At 35.9% G+C, this 9,981-nt stretch overlaps 1 protein-coding gene across 1 annotated transcript; it reads left to right on the forward strand.

Moving 5' to 3' along the window:
- Window positions 1–777: 777 nt before the first annotated feature.
- Window positions 778–9,013, forward strand: LOC111464146 (cleavage stimulating factor 64). Its single transcript, XM_023108230.1, has 10 exons — window positions 778–1,137; window positions 1,410–1,488; window positions 2,497–2,671; window positions 3,634–3,667; window positions 3,776–3,993; window positions 4,074–4,151; window positions 6,097–6,132; window positions 6,237–6,740; window positions 7,290–7,574; window positions 8,599–9,013. The coding sequence occupies exons 1-10, from the start codon at window positions 1,107–1,109 to the stop codon at window positions 8,740–8,742; spliced, it is 1,584 nt and encodes a 527-aa protein (XP_022963998.1). The 5' UTR covers window positions 778–1,106; the 3' UTR covers window positions 8,743–9,013.
- Window positions 9,014–9,981: the final 968 nt, after the last annotated feature.

The following is a 9,981-nucleotide window of genomic DNA, read 5'->3' on the forward strand; positions in this document are numbered from 1 at the left end:
CAAATTTAATATTTCTGTTTATTTTTTTTATAGAGAGGAAGGTAAATTTTATTTTATTTTTTTATTTTTAAGTAATCTTTTTATTATTTATTTATGAATTATTATTATTTATTTTGCTTATATTTTTTTAATTGGTTATTACAAATTATATCAAAATATCTGCTATAATTAGATAAATAACAATCCCAAAATTTAATTTTTTTTAATAAATTTAAAATCGAATGAAATTGCAACCAAATAAACAGTTTTTTTTTATTATATATACACAGAATAATATAAACTATTTATATTGTTTTTAAAATTTTCTAATAAATCTTTGGTATATTTGGTTAATTTTACGAGCTTACTCGAAACAAAATCGAAAATTTAAGAATCCACGTCAACGTAAAATTAAAATGTTTTACCTAATAAAAATAAATAAATTTGTGAAGATCTATTCCCACGTAAAACTAAAATTTAAATATTTATTAAACTAAAAATTAAAGAATTTTTTAAAACTAACTTATATTTTAACCGTAATAATAATAATAATAATAATAATAAATAAATAAATAAATAAATAAATAAATACATCTATACTTAAAAAAGTGCATGCGTCCACCTTATTTATTTGACCAAATTTATCAAAGAAACCGATTTTTTTTTTCTTTTTAATTTTCAAATTTTATATTAATTACTATTCGCGAATCGCTGACTAGTTTCGTCTCTAATAAAAAAAGAATATAAATCCCCGAAATTATTGTATTTATTGTATTTATTTAAAAAAAAAAAGACGAAGAAATATTAACACTTGCAGAAAGTGGGGCGGCCTCTGGAATTAAATCTGGTTGGAACAGGATCTTCTCGGAACGTTTCGTTCTTCTTCGCCGTCGCCGTTGTTTCTGTTTGGAATCTTCCAACGTTCATTCGATTTCTTCAGAAATTTTTGCTGCTGAGGAATAAACTTCGATCACTTACGAACTCAATTGATCTGCGTTTCATTTGCGGAGCTTTTGTGTAGTTTTGAGGTGCAGAGCATCAGTGGGAGTCGGATAAGTTCAGAAAGTGTGCTGAGGAGGAAGAAGATGAAGCAGTGCTTCACCTTCTTCTTCTTCTTCTGTTGATTCATGGCCTCGTCTCAGCACCGCTGTGTTTTCGGTATGTTATGTACAGTTTGTTTTTACGTTGTTGATTTTGATTCTCTAATTTTGCGCGTTGATTTGATGGGGGAACTGTTTGTGTGTGTTGGAGAATGGCGGATTTGAGTTGTATATCTCGGCGAATCTGTAGTGTTGCTTCTTTTTTTGTTTTGTTTTGGTTCAATTGTGGCGGCTTTCTTAATCTAAGCACGGAAGGTTGGGATTTTTTGGTGATTTAATTGCTCGTTCTTTTTTTGTGCGTCTTATTGTGTTGTTAAATTTTGATTTCAGTTGGGAATATACCTTATGATGCTACTGAAGAGCAGCTTATAGAAATCTGCCAAGAAGTTGGGCCCGTAGTGTCGTTCAGGTCTGTATTCTCTGCTCTTTTTCATGGAAAATCATCCTAAAACTTATATTGGAGTGAAATTTAGGATGTAGAATAAGATTGAGAGCTTTCAAGAGGTAAAGTTGGGATTTTTTCTATAGTTCTCCTTGATTTTTTTTTAGTTTCCTTGCTTTTTATTCTCTTGCCATCATCCTTTTCTCCTCTCGCCTAGATTTTGTACCTATGATTCTCTTATTCCTCTCTGAGTCTTGTTCGGGGGTTTACTTCTGTCATTCTCTATCTGCAACAAATTGAGTGGCTATGTCATGCTAGAATAGAATTCTTCGTTTTTGCTAGGTTTTCTGCAGCAAGCCCCTGTTAAGACTGAGGATTCGTTTCATGATGGTTTTCTTTATGTCAGTTTCCCAGATGATAGGGTTTAATCAACTAAGTGATATACATATAGTCTAGTTAAATCTATGACATTCCCGATAAGCCGCCTGTCGATTTCATCCAACTCTTTCTCTGTCTGATAAAAGGATAATTTTCCTGTCAATTTCATCCAACTCTTTCTCTATTTGATAAATGGATAATTTTCCGACGTCTAGTCTGCTTGATTGAGGGGGCGTAGTGGATTGCAGTGTACTTGATTAGAATTGTAGTGTTTAGACTGTTATATCTCATCACAGACAGAGCCATTTATGTAACTCACTTTTTGGTTCTATCATGGTACACTGTGATAAGGGGCCTCTCTCTGATCTGTAGAAATTGAACTAATGTACTACTTTTGGAATTTGAGCCCAGTGTTGGAAGCTGTAACTTTTATCTAATTGTAGTATGTCAATCTTGAAGCTTCTTAAGTCTCCCATCCAAGAAAATGAAGGAAAAAGAAAGTAACTAAGTGCAGGACATCAATTATGAGAGTCGTTATTTTCTAACTTCTGAGTCTCTTATCCAAAAAGATTTTAATTATCATATTAATTTATCATTTCCGTCTATTGTTTGCCAGTACATTTAAAAGTTAAAATTAATAGTTCCTTCCTTTTTCAGATTAGTTATTGACCGAGAAACTGGAAAACCAAAAGGCTACGGGTTTTGTGAGTACAAGGATGAAGAAACAGCTTTGAGTGCTCGTCGTAATCTTCAAGGTTATGAAATTAATGGCCGGCAGTTACGAGTTGATTTTGCTGAAAATGACAAGGGTGCAGACAGAAATAGAGAACAGGTGAAGTGTTTAACCTCTTCTGATTTGTCAATTTGACTCATTGACTGTTCTTATCCATCCAGCTAGTCACATTAGAGGTTTTTGGCATTATTTTCAATAAAATACTTTAAAACATTATTGACTGAATTATATGAAATTTTAGATTATAACGCTGCCAATATTTTCAAGGAATGTGCTGTAAATATTAAATAGATATAATTTTTAAAACCTTGGAGGCTGCCTTAATTACTCCGCTTAGAGTAATTTCCTGCTAGTAGTTGAAGAAATCGGTTCCAAGGAGCCTATTGTGCAGTCTTTACTCTGATACCTTTGCTTTTCAAGTTTAGAATGGATTCAGATGTGTTTGATTGCTCTATAGGCTTCTTAAGTGTCGTGAATGGATTTCGGAATTTGATTATATATATAAAAGATTGTGATATTATCCCGAGTCCCAAGTCCTGACATATTGATTTACAAGAAGAAAAATCTTGGTCCTTGTGAATTTGTCGATGATAGGATTTCTTTTGGAAATGTTGGCAATGTCCTTCCAGAAGAAAAGGATTATATTTTTTCTTTGAAGCTATCTACATAGAATTTCCATGCTTATTTTAATGTTTTTATTTCAAAAAATAGAAAGACAAATTCAGTGAGTAGATATATATATATATATATATTAATTGGAGAATTTCTGTCGACAAGTATTCCAAAGATAAATGTATAGGAAATATTTCAAAGAACAAATACTCTTGGACTGATAATAAATAAATAAAAAATCCATCTTGAGCTGCATTTACTTTTTCTTCAATTATCGTCATGTTCCTCTCCAATCAAATGACTTGTCAAATTGATGGAGCCATGCATTTGAAAATCAGATTAGATTAAAGAATAAAAATCCTCCTTTTATGTTCCCTTCCACCAATATACCCGGACTACATGTAGCATGTTAATTATTATTTTATTTGAAACAATTTTTCCTTTTTCAGGGTCGTGGCGGGCCTGGATTGGTTACAAATGCTGGTTAGCTTTCTTTATCCTAAACGTCTTTTGGCTTATGGTTTGTGCAATAAATTCGAATTGTTTTCTTTAAGTTTTGTCTTAACATTAAAGATGCTCATAAACAATTAGGTGGCCCAACAGCCCATGGGGAATCCAGTCAACTTCAACCAATTGGTCTTCATATAGCAATAACTGCTGCTGCCGTCATGGCAGGAGCCCTTGGTGGTGCACAAGCTGCTTCTAATCAGAATATTTTGCAGAGTACAACAATGCCCAATGATCCTTTAACTCTGCATCTGGCTAAACTTTCTAGGAGTCAACTTACTGAAGTTATGTCAGGGCTAAAGGTAACCTTTTGAGTATGTTCCCTCTTCTCTCCTCATTCTTCTGAATGGCTCCTGATGATTGGTATATTGTTTGGACTTAGGTAATGGCTACACAAAACAAGGATTTAGCTCGTCAGCTGTTGCTGGCAAGACCACAATTGTCAAAAGCTCTTTTCCAGGTACCTATTTACCCTTTCTCTTTTGTCGTCTCTTCAAGTGCGGAGATCCTCCATAATATCTTATCTTTGTGACTTTCTTTTTCTGTAGAATCCTATTTTCCTAATTACTACTAGTTATTCTCTTAGTTCAGTGTCAATTCCATTTAAATACGCTTTTATTTCCAAAGGTAGGTGATGCTCTTATTTAAGCTACCCTTTAGCATGCCTGTTTTCTTTAAGCTACCGTCCAAGGTTTAAACGTTATTAGAGATTTATTTTGGGAAGGTTCTAGAGAAGAGGGTGGTATGTAATATAAATTTGGAGAAACTCAACTTTCAGCTAAGGAATTCAGCTGTTTTGGCTGAATGAATTTGGAGATGTTGAACGAGGGAGATGCTCTTTGGCACAATATCATTGTTGGTAAATTCTATAATTCACAGGCAGATTCTATTTAGCCAGGACAGATTATTGGAGGTGCTCCTTGGCGTTTCATTTGTCCCATGATTTTGCTCATTATAGGCGCCTTGGAAATGGCCTTTACTCATCCTTCTGGAAGGATTCTCAGTTGAGTGGTTGCCCAGGCTTATCCAATATTTTTTCGGTTAACTAATAAACCTAATCTTACGGTTGCACAAGCTTGGAACATTCTGAATGTTGCATGGGATTTGAGTCTTCATAGTCATCTAAAAGATATTGGAGGTGGCTGAGTTTAATTTCTTCCAATTTCTTTCCCTCATAACTTTTCGTTGAGAAAATGACTCTTGGAATTGGTCTCTGGATACTTCTAATTCCTTTACAGTTAAATCCCTATGAATAATCTAGTTCATGCATTCAGTCCTTGTTCGAACTACCCTTAGCGATTTGGAAATAAGCTTATCCCAAGACAATAAACGTTTTTTTGTGGTAGCTTTGTCTTGGAGAATTAATACGGCCGATCGATTTAGAATGCCTCATTTCACTCTCTCCTTGTTGTGTGATGTGTGTTTGTAGTTCAGAGCATCCTTGCCATCTTTTTGCTAACTGTTCTTTTGCCTCTCAATATTGGGTTTCATGCTAGATATTTCCCTAACTATTCTTTTGCCCCCACTATTGGGTCTTAATGCTAGATGTTTCTGGCTGGTCTTTGGTTTTGCCAAAAAACGTTTTTTATTCTTGGAATTCAATGTTTGTCGGCCATCCTTTTCATGAAGTAAAAAAGAATCTATGAATAGTCTTCTTTTGGTATCTTTAGTGCGAAAGGAATGAAAGATTTTTCCTGGAGGCTTCCCTACATTTGGTAGGTTCTTATAACATTCTCCTTTTGATTTCCAATTGGAAAGCCCTTTTGTAATTCACCTCTTGTTGATGGTAGAATTTAAAACTCATTTCATTTCATTTAGGAGTGAGATTGTGTCCAATTCTATTATCTCTGTGTGAAAGCAATGTTGATGAATTTCTACTTTATGCTACTCTTATGATCTTATTGTCTACGTGCTTCTACATTCTAAACACGTTTATGCCATCCATTTCTTCCAATTCTAGTAGTTACATGGGTTAACATTAATACGAAAAAAAGAAAAAAAAAAAAAACTATTAGGAGCTATTCATGACGTGAATAAAAATATGAGATTGAAGGTGACTGGTGAAATCTAGGTTGTTTTTGAAATGTGAATGGAAGCCATAAACGTCAAGGAAACCAAAGTACCAATCTCAAAACCTAATTTTGGGTTAAATTTTGATTGAAAATCAATGTTGTTAGAATTACAATAGCTTTTTTATTTAGAGAGAGAGATAAAGGAACAGAAAAGACTTCAAATAAATATTTGGGAATCAAGATTGCTGTAATGTGTTTATATTTATCATTCTACCTTATTTCGTTGACAATAGTCTTTCTTTTTCCTCCAAATTTAATGGACTATATCTCTTTTCGTATGCAACATCAGCTAAGCATCTTTATTTTCCATCTTTTCTGAAATTTTGTTTGCAGTCACAGATAATGCTTGGAATGGTCACTCCACAAGTGGTATTTCTCTTCACTGCTTATATTTGCCTTTCCTTTTTTCTGCCTGTTCTGTTAATTGCTGTTAAAATTTTCTCACGAACGATCCCGTTCTTTTACTGTTGCAGTTGCAGAATCCTAATTTACGGCAACCTTCAACTCATCCTCAGCTTCCTTTGCATGACATTCAGCAGGGTCAGTCATCATCTCTTCAAATTCAACCAGGGCTGCCCCCTCTTGCACCCAACAGAATGCAGACTGGTTTTGTACCTAAAAAAGAAACTCAAGTATCTATCACGCCTCAAAATCCTTTGGCTCCCCATCAGTTTTCTGCGTCCCAACGGCCTCCGCTTCAGTCTCAAATTCAGCCCGCACTTGCTTTACATGGCACTTTGACCGGAATACCTGGAGGCTCATTGCTTCCTTCTGTAAGTTTGCCGGGAAGTATGTCTGTTAGACAACAGGTTCAGGTGCCCACCTCTGCTTCTTTAAAGCAGCACATGCGTCCCCCTTCTCAACAGTATTCAGGACATGGTGGAGCTGTAATTCCAGGGCATAATGCTCAGATTGCTAACCCAGAAGCTAAACCTTCTCTTTTGCCTCGCCCTTCCTTACCAGATGCAGACTTTCAGGTTATCCTTTATGTTATTTTTTTGAAAAAAAAATCATAATTTTATATATAAATGGCTCAGAACTAGAACATAGGTGTCAAAGCTATCTTGGCAAAAAATTCACGTTTTTCTTGGAGAGCAGGTGGGCCCAGTTTGCTTCTTAACCTGGAGTCTACCTTAGATAGAATGACAAGTTAATTTTAAGCTTTAACTAAACGCAAAGGTGGAGGGTGAACAATAATACAACTAGCTCTTATGTTGATGTTTTGCTGGCTGTTATAATTGTAAATTGAAGTGTTCTTAATTTATCTTCTTTCACATGTATGATCAAGAACTGTGGCTTTTCTTATCATGGTCGTAGCGTTCTATTGATGGTTATATGCTTAATCGTTTTTTTTCCCTTTTTAAGAAAAGACAAACTTTTCATTTGTATATGAAAAAAAAAAAAAAAAAGGTGAACAGTCTTTGGAGTGTGCTCCCCTTGGTTCGGAAGTCTTTTTTGTTTTGTTTTGTTTTGTTTTTCTCGGTTATGATATCGTCTTCTTGTTTCTGACTTGCGCTTCGTAACAGCCTGGCTCCTCCGCAGCTTATGGTGCTTCCCAGATAGTGGGCAGTGATGCTGATAAGTCTTCTCAAGTACTTCTTGGTGTAGATGGTAAAAGAAAAATACCTCATGGCTTTTCAGGAACAACTAATCGCCCTGTAAAGCAGATCAAATTAGAGGATGGAAAAGGCAGCCCTTTCTCGACCGGAGGTCTAAGTGCATCAGTAGGTAACAATGGAGCTAGACAACTTGGAATTGCCTCAGACCCCAATCTTCCGGGGATTCAAATCTCAGAGAAACCGACTTCAATGGTACGCGATTTATTGCAATGCAACATTCCTAATTGAAAAATATTTACTCACTTTGTTACTCGTCTTAATTTGGTTGAATTTGTGGCTGCAATTTCCGTTTTTTCAATATGAGTTTGTTCTTTATAATTCTCTATCTGAATTAGTTCTTAGCTCTCAATGCTCATGTCAAATAGGAGAGTTATGTAGACTTTCTAATTAAGTGCTTTTAGAATTGTCAAAATCACTTTTGACTATGCAATGAAACACATTGGAAGTACTTTAAATTGGCTAAAAGTCGCATCGACTCACATGACCAATCCAAGGTTTAATTTCATGATATATATGTGTGTGTATGTATGTATGTATATGTATATATATATATATGTATATTCTCCAAGTTTGTACTACTTTTATTCATGAGAGCCATAAAATATCTTGTTTTAGTTCAAGTCTGTGGCCCAAAATCCTCATAGCAGAACAACATGATGGATGTGGGTTGAGAATTTTATCTAGCTATCAGTTTTAGTTCAAAAGCATCACCATTTTCTTTGTGTAATTGCATTCATAGCCAAATCTGCTTTGTGTAATTGCATTCATAGCCAAATCTTTGTGCTTCCCGTAGACAATTTTAGACAATTTTATTGATGATTGAAATTTAGGAAAGGAATGTATAATCCATAGTATTTTCAAAAGACCTTCCCAATTTGCAATAAAACTACTGCTAGAGCGTTCCCATTTTCGTTCCTACGGATTATGAAACTACTACTAGAGCGTTTCAATTTGTATTAATTTGAGTGCCTCGATTCATTCTTCTTTAGTTTCTTTGTTATCATTTTTGTATTCCTTTTTTCACTCCCTGCAGTTTGTATCTTGAACCTTTTACTTTTTTCATTAAGCAATGAAAAGCTTGTTTCGGTTAAAAAGAATGCGTCCCTATGCCAAGATTTATGCATGTGAAGTTCATCATTCTGGTGAAATTTATTGATTTTTTCAGCATCACGACTGAAAGTTTCTTGTTCTTTTCCCTAATCTTTTCCCTCCACAGCTTCCCCACGACGTCGAGTCTGCATTACTGCAACAAGTTTTGAATCTAACTCCCGAACAGCTTAACTCGTTGCCGCTCGAACAGAGGCAGCAAGTTATTCAGCTCCAGCAAGCACTTCGCAGAGATCAAATGCGGCCATCCTAGCAAGCAACTTACCGTCGATCAACCCGCACTCTTGCAGCTCAACTCCAAGCACAAGTAGATTGTAAAATATTTGGCTCCCCAAAGATTTAACGAGTGACAGTCTAAACACCTGTAAAATTATGCTTGCCAAAGTTGTCCAAAACCGACGGGTCCTGCCAACGAGGTACGAGTTCCATAAACAACATTCATGTAAGGCTTACAAGTTTGTGATTATAGTGATTCCTGAATAATAACAATTCAAGATAGGGTGGAAGAATTTTGATTTTTCTCAGGTCTCTCTCTTTGCCACTTTTGCTTTTGCACCCCTTTCCTTTACGTCGTTTTCAGATTCTCGAGCTGCTATTTTATGGTTTCGGGTCATTGTTTCTCTGCGTTCTGTTGCTTGGATCTTAATTTTGTTCCTTAATGTCGATGTTCGTTTCGTTATATGTAATATTTCATTAAGGATTTGGTTAGTTTATAAAAGAAAAATTGCTAATTTGGATTCCTGTTCGTTTTCTGAAAATCATGCTTGTTAATTAATTATCTTTGTTTCTATAAACTACAAAAGTTCAAGTTTTATTATTGTTTTTACAAGTTGACTGAGATGAACATAAATGGTTGGTAGATTGAAGTCAGGTTTCATGATGATTTCTTTCTTGTTCTAACAGTTTGTTTGTTCGGATGCAAGTGTACAATATCTTTCACTTCACCGATATCTTTTGTGTCGGGTGGAGCATTCGTGTCCCCTCTGACGCCTAAACCAAAACCGGCGCAAGTTGCGCTAAGGAGCTCAAACGAATAAGCTTGCCTCCTGCCCCGATCTCGGTGTGCGAGAGGCAAAGCATTCTTGTCGTATTATTCACGACTCTCGGCTCTACTAACCTACCATTTACGCAGAGCCCTAAACCGCCTCTACTAACCTAAAAAAAGAGTGTTCTATTACAAATATACACGCCATCTTTTCCATCTTCCTCCGTGCCATTTACGCAGAGCCCTAAACCGCCTCTACTAACCTACCATTCCTCTTCTCCGCCTCCTCCTTCGGCACCACCACCGCCGTCAAAACTCCATTCTCCAAATCAACTCTCTCTCCGACAGCCGGAACCGCCGCTCCACCCGGTGCCATTTTCGTCGTCTTGTTCCTCTTCTTTCACTCGCTCACCGCTGACGTCGAGGACTCTGCCGGCTTCGATCTGCACCTTCAGATCCTCTCTCCTGACTCCTGCAGCGATTGTTGCTGTTATGGTTAGGGTTAGG

This window comes from Cucurbita moschata, unplaced genomic scaffold, assembly GCF_002738365.1.
Source record: "Cucurbita moschata cultivar Rifu unplaced genomic scaffold, Cmos_1.0 Cmo_Scf00002, whole genome shotgun sequence".
In the NCBI taxonomy this organism is placed as follows: Eukaryota; Viridiplantae; Streptophyta; class Magnoliopsida; order Cucurbitales; family Cucurbitaceae; genus Cucurbita; species Cucurbita moschata.

Excerpts from the sequence above, each read along its gene's own strand:
- LOC111464146 (XM_023108230.1), top strand. The coding sequence starts at position 1,107 with ATGGCCTCGTCTCAGCACCGCTGTGTTTTCG. Across the intron at positions 1,138-1,409 it reads TCAGCACCGCTGTGTTTTCG|TTGGGAATATACCTTATGAT; the intron begins GTATGTTATGTA and ends TTTTGATTTCAG. Across the intron at positions 6,741-7,289 it reads TACCAGATGCAGACTTTCAG|CCTGGCTCCTCCGCAGCTTA; the intron begins GTTATCCTTTAT and ends GCTTCGTAACAG.